This window comes from Atractosteus spatula, chromosome 17 (genome assembly GCF_055471065.1).
Source record: "Atractosteus spatula isolate fAtrSpa1 chromosome 17, fAtrSpa1.hap1, whole genome shotgun sequence".
Lineage (NCBI taxonomy): Eukaryota > Metazoa > Chordata > Actinopteri > Semionotiformes > Lepisosteidae > Atractosteus > Atractosteus spatula.
The window spans coordinates 4,453,040-4,469,863 of record NC_142722.1 but is presented as its reverse complement, the minus strand read 5'-3'; the positions used below and the strand labels follow the sequence as shown (position 1 = coordinate 4,469,863).

At 53.5% G+C, this 16,824-nt stretch overlaps 1 protein-coding gene across 3 annotated transcripts in view; it reads left to right on the top strand.

The window, feature by feature from the left end:
• The window catches only part of pxnb (paxillin b), a 53,452-nt gene extending 37,057 nt beyond the window's left edge, over nt 1–16,395 (top strand). The window contains exons 6-15 of one of the 3 annotated variants that reach the window (XM_088935625.1): nt 261–381; nt 2,983–3,963; nt 5,311–5,577; nt 5,863–6,306; nt 6,651–6,731; nt 7,995–8,162; nt 9,178–9,351; nt 11,300–11,381; nt 12,087–12,235; nt 12,507–16,395. In XM_088935625.1, coding sequence (XP_088791751.1) covers nt 261–381; nt 2,983–3,963; nt 5,311–5,577; nt 5,863–6,306; nt 6,651–6,731; nt 7,995–8,162; nt 9,178–9,351; nt 11,300–11,381; nt 12,087–12,235; nt 12,507–12,773 — 2,734 coding nt within the window. In that variant the 3' untranslated portion in view covers nt 12,774–16,395. The remainder of the gene's footprint in view (nt 1–260; nt 382–2,982; nt 3,964–5,310; nt 5,578–5,862; nt 6,307–6,650; nt 6,732–7,994; nt 8,163–9,177; nt 9,352–11,299; nt 11,382–12,086; nt 12,236–12,506) is intronic. The other 2 variants (XM_088935626.1, XM_088935627.1) reach the window with 2 other exon arrangements.
• Nucleotides 16,396–16,824: the final 429 nt, after the last annotated feature.

Genomic DNA, 16,824 nt, shown 5'->3' with positions numbered 1-16,824 from the left:
TTTGAAAGCCCTGTGGAGTGGTGGAATTTGGTTTTTGAGGTAATGGGCTCATGGGTACCACATGGTGCCACATTCTCGTGGGCAATGATGTCAGTACGCCACAGGGGGCGCTATAACCATGCACCGTGAGCACCATTTGTGTCTGTTGGGGAGCCCCTAGGGTGTGCGCTCCTTTCAGCAGATGGAACCATGGGAAGGTGGTTCCGCCCGTCTCGGCTGTGCCGCTGCCCTGACGCTGTGTGCGTTTGTGTGTCCTGCAGGCCTGTCCGCATGCTGGCGCACCACGAGGTGGAGGAGGAGAGGGACACGCCCACGCGCATCTCCGCGTCCTCGGCCACGCGCGAGCTGGACGAGCTCATGGCTTCGCTGTCCGACTTCAAGGTGCGGAGCCGTCCGCCGGCCCGTGACGGAGTGCGGCCACCACAGCCGCTCACAGTCCTCCCTGCCTCTAGTCCTGCTGGGTAGAGGCTGGGGCCTTGGCGTCTGTGTGGAATTGGGACACTGATACCATCAGTAAATCCAGGTTCTCGGGCATTTCGTTGGGAGCTGCTGTTGACTGTTCTCCATATACAGGTGTCTGTCGTTGTAGTAAGAACTACTGTGAACAACATCTGCACGAGAAGAGCAATCGCTGTTAGCTCAGAACCAGGGGCCCTCAGCGTTAAGGTTGTCCACAAACCCTTTGTCAACGGCTCCTGTGTCGTTCCAGTGTCCTTCCAGATATGTTTTTGCAGTTCTGCTGGTGGTGGGGGAGGTGCTGCCCACAACTTTATTCTTGTTTTCTTGGAGGGGTGAGGAAACGGGTGTAGAAAGTATCCGTGGAGTCATGTTGCAACACTTCCCTTTCCTTCTCGCTGACCAAATGGGCTCTGGGGTTTTTTTTTTATATCGTTCATGGCTTTTAGGTGTCCGACGGTAGCGGGAGGATGTTGCCTTGATCGTGGCTTTCTCTGAGGGTATGTGACTCATGGTGCAAAAACCTGAGCTCCTTCCTCAAGACAAAGTTCTGCTTTTACCAGCGTTTCCTGCACGTCGGGGGCGTCGTCAGGAGGCCTCCCGGAGGGGCAGGATGTTGGCCGTGGCTCGTGTAGGTGTATCGGTGAACCCTGAACAGGCTGGGCCGGCCGGCGGCTCGGTGCCTTTCCGATTCCGCGGAAGAGTGGCGGGCTTACTGAAGGGCGAGAGGGCAGATAGAGCGCCACCTGCTGGTGGCGGAGTTTTCTTGCCGTGCCTAGTAAGGGGTGGCAGGGGATGTCCAGGAGATTGGTTAAATTAAGCGATTAAGAGATTTAGTACAAAAATTTTAAGTATTCTTCTGCCCTGAAAGACTAGATTTCTCTTAATCGAACACACACCTGTAGTAGTTTCCTGGTGATGCCAGTCTTTAGAAATGGGTGGAGACTGTAAGACTAATTGGGTTGTGGCTCTCCAGGACCAGCGAGGGAGACCCCCACTTTAAATCGCTTCTCGGGCAGCTGTACAAACCAGAAACTGATCACGTTGCTGCGCCCTGGGAGTCTTTGTTTCTCTCAGGGCGCCTGCAGGTTCATTAATCATTCCAGAAGTGGACACAGGAAAGCTTTGGTCCTGAAGAGCCACAGAGTCCTGGAGCGTACATTCCAGCCGGACTCGGAAAGACATCGTTGGGCTGATCGCTTGTCTAATTATAGGGAGAGCTGCGATGCTATTTTATATTCTGTGGTTAGAAAGAATCGGGATTGACGAAGGTATTTCAGACAATAATAAAAGTTAAGTGTGCACATTATCTTGTAAAACCTCCTGTTAATCACAAAATAGATTCAGTTTCCATGCGCAGCAATTCAGAATGAGGCCACAAAGCTTCCAGTGACGTGTTGTGGCCCCATTACACTGTAAACAAGCAGGCTTGTAAATACATCTCTCAATCCAGTAACAATATTGCTCTTATCTTCGAGAGGGTTTTGCCGACTAACTCTGCACGCAGACCACGTTGGAACATTTCTGTGATGAAATGTCCGCTGCACAGCCTGTCCTTATTCCCTCGCACATCACAGTACATGAGTCATTACCGTGACTAGTGAGCAGGAAGGGCTGCATCATGTCACAGTTTGCGCAAACTCTTGCCGTCGTACGTGACAAGACTTGCGGTACTTTCACAAAGTTCACGATTTTGTGCTTAATTCAAAATTTGTTAAATAATTCTATTACGTCAATTATTTTTTTTTACTAAGATTTAATAACCAGTCTCAGAAATTGGGCCTGCAGTTCCCCTTTAAGAGCACCTGTGAGCCGCGTGTAGGGCTGCAGCTGCTCAAGACCAGGGCTGCAGGCGCCGGCACTGGGTGGCTGCGCAGACAGGGTGCTCGCAAAACCCGAAAATTATTGATGAATTTGAGCGGGTCTTCAGTTCTGTTATGTAAATTCCAAACTCTGCTCCCTGAATGCTGGCAGGTACTCAAGTTTGAGTCCCTGGTGAGCTCTAGTGATTTCATTCCTCAAATGACCTGGTTAATTGATTACAGTGAAAATCGCTAGGGAGTGGTGATTTTAGCAGTGACTGGTTGGGGCTCTCCAGGAGCCTGTTAACTCAAATCACAGTGCGTCTGTGCGCGTGTTCGAGTGTGTGCAGACAGTACTGGTAGCCTAGCCATGTGGACGTTGCGTGAAGTCTCTTTAACAGTGGGGCTCCGTGCCATCGTGTTGAGCAATCTTTTATTTCATCACATCAGTGGCTGTGGACAGGAGCGCAGCGGAGATGAGTGTTGACCAGTAATATGGCTTTTTGTTTCTGAATGGCTATTCCTGATTGACACAACTGGACCAAGCTGAAGGCTGACAGATCTGCGTTTGGCCTTTTTTAGGACAATTCAGTAGACACCTGAGGGGTGAGCTCTGTTTTCCTTTCTGATTTCTCTCAACTGTTTTGTGTGTTGTTTTTTTTTTCTTTTCTTTCTTTCCTTCTGCGACTCTCTTCTCCCTCTCGTCCGTCGTTGCTGTGCCCAGCCGAGCTCGCTGGGGTCCCTCAATTCGGAGACGTTTCACAACCATCTCGACCTCCTGCTGGTCGACACCCTGGCCGGCCCCGCCGCTCCTGCCCCCGTCCCAGCCTCCCCTTCTCCCAGAGTGCCGTTCGTGGCCCCTTCTCCCCCTGCCGCTGCCCGCGACTCCCCCCCACTGCGTACGCCCAGTCCCCTGGAGCCCCTGCACATCGACGAGGAGGGGGCTGGTGGCGCCCCCCATTCTGGGGCACCCCAGACGACCCCTGCGGCCTCGCTGGCCTCCCGCGTCTCCCAGTCAGGCTCGCCCGCTGTGGCGGCGGCTGCTGCCCCGTCCCAGGCCCAGCAGTCCCCGTTCCCAGCTCCCGAAACCCGCCGTGCCAGCCAGGAGGCGATCATTGACGTCTCGCCCTCCGTGCTTGCTTCCCGGCTGCAGTCGCTGGTGGTTCTCTCGGAAACGGAGGCGCAGCGCCTGACCTCAGTCTCGCCGGCGCCCCCTGCCGCGATCCCAGGTCCTGCGGCTCCTCCTTCTGCGCGGGTCCTGGGGGAATCTCCGGGGAGGGGGCTGGAGTCTCACCCGTGCGGCGGCGGAGATCCGGCGTCGGCGGAGCCCTCGCTGGACGAGGCCCTGGACAAGCTGTGGGACATGAGCTGCGCGCTGGGGGCGGGGGCGGAGGAGGACAGGGCGGAGGCAGTGCAGGAGGTGGTCGAGGAGCGCATCGTGGCTGTGGACAGGCGGGAGGTGCTCCCGGACACTTTGCACCTCCGGGATCAGGGGGAAAAAGGAGAGGAAAGAGTGGAAGAGAAGACCTTGGATCAATCCGCACCCCACCCTGAGACGCCAGCAGGAGGGAGCCCCAGGAGTGTGGAAGGGAAATGCACTACGCCGCCCCAGGGGGAGCCCGAGGCTGTGGGGACCCCCGGCAGCCCCCTAGACCTGCCGCCACTGGAGCCGCCCGCGGTGGAACGGATCTCCGCGTCTGGCCAGGCAGGCGGCACCCCGCATGGCTTGTGGCAGCCAGGAGCCGAGATCTTAACCAGTTTGAGCTGTTGCCTGTGCTGCTGTTGCCTGACTGTTGCATCCACTCCGGAGTTTCTAACACGTAGCCGGTTTTCGTGACCCTGACTCCGGAGAGGCGCCGCTCTCGTTACAGGCTGGAGTCTGGCACGTGTTTGGGTGGAATCCCAGCATGCACTGACTGGACGTGACTAACAGCGCAGCGTGACCCCAGCTCTCAGGATATCCGATCCTACACAGTCGAGGGGCCGGGGCAGAACGCCGGTCATCGCTGAATGCTGCTCGTTCTCTCTGTTGCCAGCTGCCGACCAGTCAGTGGGGAAGCAGTGTGTGGTTGACTTTGCACAACAGTTTTTCCTGGGAGAGGGTAGTATATTTAACTTATTTACATGTACATGTCAGTATGTCCATATTGCACTTGTACATGTAAAAGCTTGGGCGCATTCAGAAATCCTGCAGCCTGCGAATGTTTCCCACCCCTGACAGGCGACTGAAAGTTGTTTTGGGCCGAGCACTTGCCAGAGCACGTTCAGCGCGTGTTAACATTATTAAGTACAAACTTGACAGGCCGCGAGTATCCGTTTTGGTTGATGCAAACGCCAGTCTGTCCAAAACACTTGCAGGTTTCTCTAAACAGTCGGAATTCTCTCGATCCTGTTTGAGTGGAGAAAGCCTGGCTGTAGCCTGTGACCGGGCTTGGGCGCCTCTCCAGAGCTGCATTCTTCAGCTCGGGCCGCAGGTGTCCTGTTGGGCCCAGGACTGGAGACCGGGAAGGCCAGTCCAGAGAACCGGTTCAATCTCCTCACCTGTGTGGCAGTAGGTGCAGAGATGTGCTTAGGATCTTTATCTCAGGCGTCCAACTGGGCTTCTTGTGGGAACCAGGGAGTTCTTGGTATGAAATATTCCGATCTTTGGATTCCACCTGTCTGTCCATTGTAACTAGGATACCAGAGATCCTAGTTACCTGATCACCTTCTTGACGCTGGCAAGTGTTGGAAAATCCTGACGTAGTCTCAGCTCCTGTGGATAAATTTGGCCAGCGAGAAACACCCAGGAGCAGGAAATGTCTCGGCATTACCCTCACAATGGCAGTTAGGGGCAGAGCGAGGAGCTCCAGGCGAAACGGCTTCTTGAAGAAGAAAATGAAATTGGCTTCTCGGTGGCCCTCGTTTTTGCTCCGTCTGAACGCGGTCCCAGAAGCCTGCTGTGCATGGCGTGGAGCCCTGGAGTGGGTTGAGCCCGAGGCATGGAGTGGCGTGTCCGCGTGCCCGCTGAGCTCGTGTCCTGAGTCCCGCCCTGTGGCCCGCTGTCGTCCAGATCAAGTCGGTCATCAAGCGCACGAAGGAGACCACCAACGTGCACCCCATGTATCGCGAGGGGCAGCCGCGCCGCATGCTGGGGCCGGTCATCTTCCACAAGAGCAGCTCGCAGGACCGGCTCATCGAGGAGCTGCAGGGCAAGCTGGGCATCGGGCGGCAGGAGCGCTGGCGCTCGCGGCAGGACGACTGGCTGACCGAGGGCGTGATCGTCATGTCCAAACCCGCCCGCTCGCGAGAGGACGGCGCGGAGCCCGAGGTGGACAAGGTAGAGGGCGCATGGCGGTCAGCTCAGACGTCAGCATTAGATCTCCCGTCTGCACAAGGAAGCCACCAAGGATTTTCATGATCAATATGTGACCTGGAAATGCTGTTTTACTTCTGCTATTAAAGATTTATGAATGTTTAAATCAGCGTTTATGATGTTTGGAAATCTTGACGGTTAAATTTAAAATCTCGTAATATTAACACGGCTGGATTTCTCTCCTTCTGCCTTCAGTTTACCCGCATCTCTCTCTGCGTCTTCTGATCTCTCCTGTCTTCTCTTCTTCAGATTATAATCCCTCCAGAGTCGCCCACCCCCCAGAGGAAGGTCGTTCTGCCCCCCCAGTCCCCCCCGACCCCGAAACGCCCCCCGCCTCGGCCCGAGGAGCCCAGAAAGATCGTCCCGGTGAAGCAGTCCCCTCCACCCCTGCCCCTGCCCCCTCCCCCTCCTCCTCCCCCGCCCCAGCAGCCCCTGCGGGCCCCCTCCCCGCCCCCGCCTCCGCCCTTCCCCCTGCGCTGGGACGCCCCCTTGGACGACTACCAGGACCTGCGAGGGCCGCCCACCTTTGCCGCCCGTCTGTACCCCCCGCAGCCCGCAGAGCCCCCCTTCTCCATGCCCGTCGCCCCTCCCTGCCCCCCGCAGCCCGCCAGGCCCCCCGGCCCCCCTGCACCCAAAGACCTGGTGTCCATAGCGTGCCAGACCGAGGAGGACCCCCTCTTCCCTCCCATGCAGGCATGGAGCCCCGTCCTCTTCCGGTCTCCGGTGTCTCCTTGTGTGTTTCTGTGTTACTGCCTTCCGTCGCTGGTGAGCGCCTGGCTCCTGTGCGCGAGGCACCGCGCTCCCGCGCGGAGCTGCGAGGGCTCAGAGCCGCCTCTTCTGGTTCGGGACTGTCGGTGTTCCCGGCTGGTGGAAGTATTTTAGTGCCAGTTCGGGGCCCTCCTCCGGAAAGATCGAGCTCGGTTAGGACCCGTCGGGCAGTGACTGGCCCACGCGGAAGTCCTGTTCCGTCGGGTCAGCCTGTGTCATGTTGAGTGATTTCTGGGTAGCGTGACCCTGACTTGACCTTGTGTTCCCAGGCCCTTGCCCCGCCTCCTCTCGGCCGGCATGGCCCCCACCTCGCCTCCCGCCCTCCGCCCAGCCCGCCCGTGAGCGAGAAGGCAGGACCCCCCTCTTTCTAAGCATGCGGCTGCTCTCCGGACCCCCGCGTTCCTTGTCGTCTTCTTGTGGAGCCGAGGGTGTTGTGCACAAAACGGCTGTTGGCCCAGAATTTCCTCAGATCAGAATTTGCCTGACTTTAGCTCTCGAGTGTGCGAGTACGCGAGCGATTAAAATGAATCTAACAATACAGAGTGAATGGCTTGTGTACATCTCACACACCGTATTGTTAAAGTATAACGATGGTCACTTTAACACATTGCAAACTTAATTTTCTGAGATTTGCACGGTTAGATGTTGAAAAGTTGTCTTCCCCCCACCCCCCCCTGTTCATCAATATAGTACAGACCTCATAAAGCCAGAAACTATTGTAGATTGGAGGAGGGTTTAACAGCTTCAGCAGAATTTCCTGTGATCATTTTTTGGGGGGGGAAAGCTATTTTGATCTTTTTAGCATCCCCTACAGGTGCTGCCTTGTCTTTGGCAGGTGCAGTGCAGGTTCAGGAAGGGTGCAGTGGGATTTCTGTTTGAAACCTGCCAATCCATAGATGGGAGGTGATCTGAAATACAGACCCCATGTCACTGCTCATTTTAATTGTGATGCACAGTTAAGAGATTGTTCTGTTTCTACGAACTGTTAAATAGGATAGTGTTGTATCCAGGTTCTTAAGTTTAATATTGTTCAGGTGAAGCCTGGTGAAATGGCTGAGCTCTGGTTTTCTCTTTCTCTTTCTCTACACTGCTCACAGATACGCTTTGCTGTCCTGGTTGTTTGGTGTCTCTTAACCTGCCCCCTGTATTTGTATTTGCCCCCTGCAATGGGGTTGTTATCCTGCCTTGCCTGATGCTGCTTGCCCTGTGCCTGTTGGGTTTGGCTCGGGGGGCAATGTGGCCCCCTCAGTTGAACAGATTGGTCATTTAAGAGCTCTCAAGCCTGCCGAGTGAAGTGGTGGTGTGCTGGGGGAGGTGGGGATAGTGCCGTGGGCTGTTGTATGGGGGTCTCCAGAGAGGGTGGGGGGGTTCTTGTGCTCTCACTAATCTGCACTGGGGGGGTCATGATTGATGATCCCCTGTTTTTTCTCTTCTGTCCTGGGGCGTGCAGGTTTTCTAGGCAATGAGCTCGGAGGGTTGAAGACTTGAAACCAGGGGGGGTGTAGACTCGTGAAGTTGGTATTGGGGTTTGGGGAGCTCGCCAGTGGCTCCCTCTGAGCCCCAGGGCTCAGCTCCTCCTGCCCTCTGTCTGACGGCTCCCTCTCCGCTTGCAGATCATGGCCCAGGGAAAGGGCGGAGGGGTGTCCCCCACCGGTGCCCCCAAGCCAGGGAACAAGCTGGACAACATGCTGGGGAGCCTGCAGTCGGACCTCAATCGGCTGGGGGTGCAGACTGTTGCCAAGGGCGTCTGCGGGGCCTGTAAGAAGCCCATCGCCGGGCAGGTGCGTGTGGGCGTCTCTGGCCGGACCGCCGTCTCTCTGTGGGTACCCGCGCCGTGCTTCTGGAATGGAGCAGAGCGTCCATCTGGGCGCAGCACATTACCGAAACCTAAATTTACAAAGATTTTCAAAGCAGTGGCACTGTGGCTCAGGATCTGCGCTTGTGGCTGGGAGGTTGCTGGTTCATATCCCGCGGCCGGCAGAGGAATCCCACTCCATTGTGCCCCTGAGCAAGGCCCTTAACCCCAAGTGCTCCAGGGGCGCTGTACAATAGCTGACCCTGCGCTCTGACCCCCAGCTTGTCTCCCTGTCTGTGTGTCTCATGGAGAGCAAGCTGGGGTCTGTGAAAAGATTAATTCCTAATGCAAGAAATAGTATAAGGCCAATAAAGTGTTGTGATGTTATTGTTATAATCAGCCCTGCCGAGTTTCACTACAGTGCGACATTCACCTTTAAAACTGAAAAGAACCTGCTCCCATACTTTTAAACTGAAATCCCCGTAAATCTGCTTTTACACATTAGATGACACTTAAACTGCCAGCCTGCCAGCAAAAGCCAGCTTGACAGTACTGAGGAAAATTAAATGGGGGGAAAGAATATATTTTGTCTTTGAATAGGTGAGCCGATTTGTGCGAACAAAAAGCTACGCCAGATGGAAATACTGTTCAGTGCGGTTTCACTGCTCAGTGAAAAGTACATCTGTTTTGCACATCTTAAATTACGTTTTTGCCTGCTTACCTGTAAATTTGCAAAGATTTCTAATTAGCGCTGCTGCGTTTCACCACAGTGCGACGTTTGCCCTCAGTTTATACTGTTAAACTGAGGTTTGTGCGCGCTTGGGTGAAACAGTCTTGCTCGCACCAGCTGCTGGCCATTCAGTAAATCAGCGGTCCATTCACACATGCACTTAAAAATGGTAAGAACTGAGACTGACCACGTCCGTTAAATATGAAATAGTGGACTTTGGCGTTTTGCATGACCCCCGTCTCCTCTCCTCTTCTCCCGCTCCGTGCCGCAGGTGGTGACGGCCATGGGCAGGACCTGGCACCCTGAGCACTTCGTCTGCACCCACTGCCAGGAGGAGATCGGCTCGCGCAACTTCTTCGAGCGCGACGGGCTGCCCTACTGCGAGAAGGACTACCACAGCCTCTTCTCCCCCCGCTGCTACTACTGCAACGGGCCCATCCTGGACGTGAGTGTGGCCGGACCTGTGGGGATACATCCCTGATCATCACACACACACACACACACACACACACACACACACTGGGGAGTATATCCGTGATTTCTCACACACACACACTGGGGAGTATATCCGTGATTTCTCACACACACACACTGGGGAGTATATCCGTGATTTATCACACACACACACTGGGGAGTATATCCCTGATTTATCACACACACACACTGGGGAGTATATCTGTGATTTATCACACACACACACTGGGGAGTATATCCGTGATTTCTCACACACACACACACACTGGGGAGTATATCCCTGATTTCTCTCACACACACACTGGGGAGTATATCCCTGATTTCTCACACACACACACACACTGCGGGTATATCCCTGATCCCACACACGCTGTGTGGTATCTATCTGTGTGGCTATATGCCTGATTCCACCCACCCACACACGCTCCTATAGACTCCCTAAAGGGCAGGAGCTGGACTGCAGCTGCGGGTGGGGTAAGACAGGGTGGGCTCTCTAACACCCTGGCAGGTTTCTTTGACTTTCCAAACTGAGAAGGGGCAGCCCAGGGCTGGTCCAGCTGGCCTCCCTCTCCCGGTGTGTGAGCTGAGCGTGTCGATCTCGGACCCTGTGAGGCAGCAGAGGCACAGGGCTTGACCTGCTCTGACCCTCACAAAGCTGGCTGGACTTGACCCCCACAGCAGGGCTGGTTCTGATGAAGCTCGTCTGTCTCGTACGGGGGGAAGGGCCTTCTGATGTCTTTACACAACAATCAATTAATTAATTAATTGCTTACACTTATATAGCGCTTTTCTGGACACTCCACTCAAAGCGCTTTACGGGTAATGGGGATCCCCTCCACCACCACCAGTGTGCAGCCCCACCTGGCAATGTATCCTCCTGTCGACACTGAGAAAGTAGAGGCACAGTCGAAGGGATGGGGGCAAAATGTAACAAGAAAACAACCCTATTGTTTTAATTCTTCTGGGATTTGTGAGTGCAGGACGTTGGAAAACATGACCTAATCCCAGCATTCCACCGCCTCCACCCCCAAGGCGAGCTCTCAGAGGGTGGCAGGCTCCCTGCTGGAGTCTGCTGCCCCCTGCAGACACATTCTGGTATTGCAGTTAAAATACCTTCCCGGAAATGAAAAACAGGTCCTGGAACACAGGGGTGAGGAACAGAAAGCATGACCAGGTTGAGGCCATGTTCTATGATGCAAGGGTGTCTGCTGCAAAGCTGTCCCTGTACACCTGAATGCTTTCAAGCATCTGGGTATGTTTGGTAATTTGATTAGATCAGAAGAATCTGAACGTCTCGTCAACTTTCCTGCTGACAGCTTACGTGAAAGCTATTTGAGTTAAGTATTTGGAATGGCTTTTGTCTGTAAATCCTGTGTGATGCTGCTACTGGTGGACGGTGCTGTGCTGGTACTGGTGGACGGTGCTGTGCTGGTACTGGTGTCGTGCTGTGCTGGTGGATAGTGCTGTGCTGGTGGACGGTGCTGCGCTGGAACTGGTGTCGTGCTGTGCTGGTGGACGGTGCTGCGCTGGTACTGGTGTCGTGCTGTGCTGGTGGACAGTGCTGTGCTGGTACTGGTGTCGTGCTGTTCTGGTGGATGGTGCTGTGCTGGTACTGGTGTCGTGCTGTGCTGGTGGATAGTGCTGTGCTGGTACTGGTGCCGTGCTGGTACTGGTGGACGGTGCTGGTACTGGTGCTGGTGTCATGTTGTGCTGGTACTGGTGGACGGTGCCGGTGCTGGTACTGGTGCTGGTGTCATGTTGTACTGGTACTGGTGTCACGTTGTGCTGGTACTGGTGGACGGTGCTGTGCTGGTACTGGTGCTGTGCTGGTGCTGGTGTCATGCTGTGCTAGTACTGGTTTCGTGCTGTGCTGGTGGCCGGTCCATGCAGCTGACTCCCCCGGCTTGTTGCTTTTACAGAAAGTGGTGACGGCCCTGGACCGGACGTGGCACCCCGAGCATTTTTTCTGCGCGCAGTGCGGGTCCTTCTTCGGCCCCGAAGGTAATTACCCCCCTTCTCCCAGCTCGGGAACCTGCTCCCTGCCTTCTTTAATCCAAGTCTCATTTCTGGGGCTCGGCGAAGAATTAGAGACCCGAGCTGCTCAGATCTGACGCAAAGGGAGCCTGACATCATCAGTGTGGCTTGTTCATGCCACAGCAGCCCCTCCAGATCCCGAAGCGCTTGTCATGCAGCTGTTAAAGGGGAACTGCAGTCCCAGTTTCTCAGACCGGTTATTATTGCAGGCAGAGTTAAGTAAGTAGTATTTGTCAACAAAACTGTGTTGAAAGCATAAGCAATATTGCTATTGGATTCAAAGAGCTGTATTCACAAAGCTGCTGGTATACAGTGAAATAGGGCCACAACACCTCACTGGGCGTTTTGGCACTGTGCATCCCTGGAAATGTTTTCATCAGTCTTTTGTGATGTGTAATTGGAGGTTTTACGTGTTACTGTGTGCGAATATTTCTTTTATTGCGGTTTGAAATGCACTCAGCAGTGCCGATTCTTTCTAACTCCTAATAATAGAAATAGCGTTGCAGTTCCCCTTACTCGGACAGTTGAAGTGAAAGCTCACAGTTAAGCTGAGGAATCGATCAGGCAGCCTGTCCTAGCCGAGGGCACTGCTCCCATCAGCCGCTGAACGCTGCAGCTTAATGAGCAATTAATCCCGCGCGTGCCGCTCCGTGTGTGTGTCCGTGTCCGCAGGCTTCCACGAGAAGGACGGGAAGGCCTACTGCCGCAAGGACTACTTCGACATGTTCGCCCCCAAGTGCGGCGGCTGCGCCCGCGCCATCCTGGAGAACTACATCTCCGCGCTGAACGCGCTCTGGCACCCCGAGTGCTTCGTCTGCCGGGTGAGTCGGGGCGAGGGTGAGCCGGGGTGGCGACCGGGGGACCCAGCGGGGTCATGTGGCCCTACGCTGGTGGTGCCGGTCCGGTGGTGCGCACTGGGGGGGGCTCTAGCGACCGCGGGCCACACGCGGGGCCCAGCCTGCCGTCGTGGGGGGTGGGGGGGGCCCCTGTTGCCTCCCGATTGAAAGCAGAGAAGCTGACCCTCCCGCCTGACGCTTCTCCCGTTTCGTGTTTTTTCTCTCTCCCTCTCTCTCCCCCCGCGTGCGCCGGCAGGAGTGCTTCACGCCCTTCGTGAACGGCAGCTTCTTCGAGCACGACGGGCAGCCCTACTGCGAGGTGCACTACCACGAGCGCCGCGGTTCGCTCTGCTCCGGCTGCCAGAAGCCCATCACCGGCCGCTGCATCACCGCCATGGGCAAGAAGTTCCACCCCGAGCACTTCGTCTGCGCCTTCTGCCTGAAGCAGCTCAACAAGGGCACCTTCAAGGAGCAGAACGACAAGCCCTACTGCCAGCACTGCTTCGTCAAGCTCTTCAGCTAGGAGCCCCCTGGGGGCGGGGCTGGGCAGGGTGGGGGCGGAGTGATTGTGGAGGCGGGGCAGGGGCTGGGTAGGGGGGCGGGGTAAATTGATTGTGGAGGCGGGGCAAGGGTTGGGTAGGGGGTGGGGCAAGTTGATTGGGGAGGCGGAGCAACGGCTGGTAGGGGGCGGGGCAGGGTGGCTGCAGTTCTTGTTGGGGTTTTTTTTTGTTCCCCCGGTTCAAATCCATATACCCCCCTGTTCTGCCCCACTCTCTTCCCTTCAGCTGGTGCTGCTGCGCCTGCACGCAGGGGGCGCTGCGATTCCCCTGCAGGCAGCCAGCTGTGCCCGGGGTCACTGCAGCCAAGACCTGCCGAGAGTGGCCTTGGAGAAACTGATTTTTGGGTTTGATTTTGTTTTTTTTTATTTTCATCTATCCTTCAAATAATATACACGAGTCGTTTCTCTTGAAAGAAAAGACATTGCGGTAAAAAACACTGAGGTGCTCCGTAGAGAATAGCCCAGCGGTGTTCGCCAGTAAAACTCAGGGGTGCTGCTCGCAGCTTTACTGCTCTCTGCTGACAGGCGGCTGTGCAGAACTAGATCGATCGGCTTACTGTATATATATATAGCGCCTTTCAAGAGAGAAGGACCACCTCAGGGCGCTGTCTCGGCTGTGTCTGCACAGCTGCCGCCCCGGCTCACAGCTCCCCTGAGAGGGGCGGAGTCTCAGCCCCGACGTGTCTCATTGTGGGCGTGGCTGTGCTGTTCAATCTGGCAGTGTTTTTTTTATTTCAAAATCGATGGTTTTATAGCGAGTCATACGCGACTGCTTTCTAAGCCATCTTTGGGGGGGGGGGGGGGGTGTTCAGTTATTTCCCCACTCGTTACCATTCATGCACCCTGCCCTCAGAGTTATTGAGCAGCTGGTTTTCAACACCCTGCCTCCCTCCTTGTACTCCTGTCCGTTCTGGGACGTTGCTCTGTCCTTCAAGGGCAGAAGTTAGAAATCAAACCGCTGGTAAGGCTCTTCTAGACTGGCTGTGAGAAACAGAAGGTGGGATCTTCGCTGTCTGGCTCTGACGAAGTGTTGCCTGACGGCAGTGGCTCCGCTATCATCTGTGCAGTCCTATCGCAGAGCCAGTTCCACAGTGTCCCTTTTAGATTGCAGTAAATGTTGAACTGATATTGTTACACTCTTTACCTGAGATGCAGAGCTATTCACGGGTCTCCAATATTGTACAATTCAATATCTGTGGGATGTCTCACTGGCACTTTCTTGGTTGGCATTGAGGAGATGCAGGTTTTGTATTGAGATGTATTTTTGCAGTCCAGGTGGAAACTTCCTATTGCTATTTAGGCCACAGCAGTGTTGGTATGAAGTCAGTATCACTCTGCACTCTTTCTTCAGATGGCTCTATTCTTCCTTCTTTTGGGGGGAAAAACTAAAGGTGCATTTTACAGCTTGGTATATTAATATATCAGGATAATATTTTTGTAACGTTTTCCTATGGAAATTTTTTCATATTTAAGAAAAGCAAAGAAGAATATCAGGAATAGATACAAATTCTATATAAATTTATATGCACATTGTCCAAAGGAAAGATGCATCTATCCCCAGCCCCATTAAGCTCTGTCTCTACAGAAGCACACCGGAAATAGCTCTGAATCTGGTTCTCAATACTAACAGAGCTGCGCAGAGACTACTGCTCATGCAAACGTTGTTTTTAATCTTTTTTCATACAGCGGGTCTAATGTCATTTTTATCCTCTTCAATCTTCGCTAAAGTTTAAACTTCAGAGAACTGTGTGGTTGAAACCCGAATGTGAATTTTTATTTTTTTATCATACAGTATATATAAAAGTGGATTAACTTTGTATGGTTAGTTCTTGGCTGTGAGCGCTTATCACTCTGCTCTTGTTAACAGCAGCAATAATAACATGAATATTTTTTTAAAAGTTTAATCTTAGGTAAAAACTCTGAACTTATATTTGCTCTGTTCTCTTTCTCTAGGGCATATGTACAGTGTTCTTAACTGCTGTAAATCACAGATTTCATACAGACGTGTTTTAAATCTTTGTGGTATTACTTTTATATCTTGTACGTTTTTGATAAAACGGTGGATCCCTGCTGTATTGAATTATGCAGCCTTGTGTGGCACAACACCAGGCACAAAGCAGAGCACACACTAACACTGCAGTCCCCGGCGCAGCAGGGCCTGGGGCGGATGCACGTGCCGTGTTGCTGCAGCAGGGCTGTGTAGCGCCGCGCTTTCGGAACCGTTGTGCAAGTCCAAACCTCCGTCGTGCGGCGAAGCTGTAGGCTGACCCCCGGCCTGTGGGAGGGGCGGTTTCCTTGGAGATGCCTCGAGAATGCCACCGTGTCCTCGCGCCTCCGGGGTCACGGAATAATCGCGGAACTGCTGTGCGCGTCTTGGGCTCGCGTCTTCGACTTGCTTCGGAATTTATTCTCTGTGCTGTAATAAAGCCCGTTTGTCAGATTCCATTCATTTCTATTTTTTACGGCGAGTCTTAAATCATTTTAATCAGGTGTTTTATTTTATTTTGCCTTTGGTCAGAATGTTTGAGGTCTTTCAGCAGCAGGATGTGTGAGAGCAGGTTTATGCAATGTATCCAGTGAAAGGGAGGGGTGTGTGTTGGGAGTCGAGCGGCAGTTGCTGACAGTAGTTTAAAGAGACACTGGATGACAGCACGTGCAGAGAAGGGTGCTGTGCAGCGACGTTACTCCTTAAGAAATCAACACCTCTTCAAAAGTCGGACTCATCGACAGATTGCGTCAAGTCTGTGCTCGTGTTGCTCTTGGTCAGCCAGGTTTGCACAGAACGCAAGATTTGTGAATGTACATTTGAGAACAACTAGAGAAGGCGCATTGAGCCCTGTTACCTTTCTGCATGTATGAAATCATTTATTTCTTAAAACAAGCGGTTGATATCGTAATCCACTTCTGCGCTTGCCCAAATAGCCTCTACTGTCTTTGCCACTGAAGTGGTCGAAATTGAAACGATGAAACGTTTGTGCCAAAGGGCATGTTATGTGCTGTAAAGATCACTTGGATTTTGCCTTTTCTCAACATTTGGTGCCTGTGCCAAACCTTCAACGGCCTTGTTTTTTTTTTCAGATGTGCCAAGTGCTTCAGTGCGCTGGTCAGGCTGCCTGCCAGCCTGGGCCCAAGCTCATGGGCTTAGCCATTGTGAAGTCACTGGGTCACAGGGGTGGGCCTGCCCCCTGACCTGTGATCTTATTGGCAGAGATCAAGTGTCTTTGGGTCCTGCCGCTGTGCGTGTGGGTGTGGTTGGTGGCTGCTGCCCTAAAGAGGGCACAGTGAGGGGTACCTGGGGATGAGAGCCCCATTTTCTTCCTGTAGGCTTCTCCTTCTCCCCCACAGTGGCTGTTCAGTCTAATCGGTGTTCCCATCTCCATCATATCAAGTCATTTCACTAGTTAACCAAAGGGAACTGTTGAAGCAACTGCTTTCTCTCTTTAGAGGTTTTTTGGTCTTAGTTCTGTTGTGTTTTGTTCTGCCCTGCAGATGACATGTAACAATCTTTTTTTTGTCTGTGAATCAAATGGCTTAAGCATTTACTTTCATGTGATATTATGCCAATAAAATAAAAACCTTTTGGTACTTTTTGGTGTCTCTTTTTCTTCTCTTTTAATGCAAATCTACTCTGCTGTGCACATTGCTTCCCGGTCCCCTGGGATTTACTGCAGGAGACGCTGCTGTTAACAAGCGTCTGTCGAGAAGGGATGATGCAGATTTTCAGCCTGTTGTAAAGTCGTGATCTTGAAGATGCGGGACTTGCAGATGTACGGGTGCTCTTACTGCCATGAAAGAATGAGATCAGTGCCGTTTTGTGTGTTTGCTTCATACTACACCATCAACCCTGGGTGCCACCAGGTCAGTACTGCTGGGGAAGAGGGGTTAAAGTATTCCCTGTGCTGGTTTATCCCCATGATTCACCTCCATTGAGATGATCACTCTGCCAGTGCAGTTGACTGAGCGGTGTACCTCCTGGCTACGTCCATAGAATATTTCCTTATTTGCTTGTACGTAT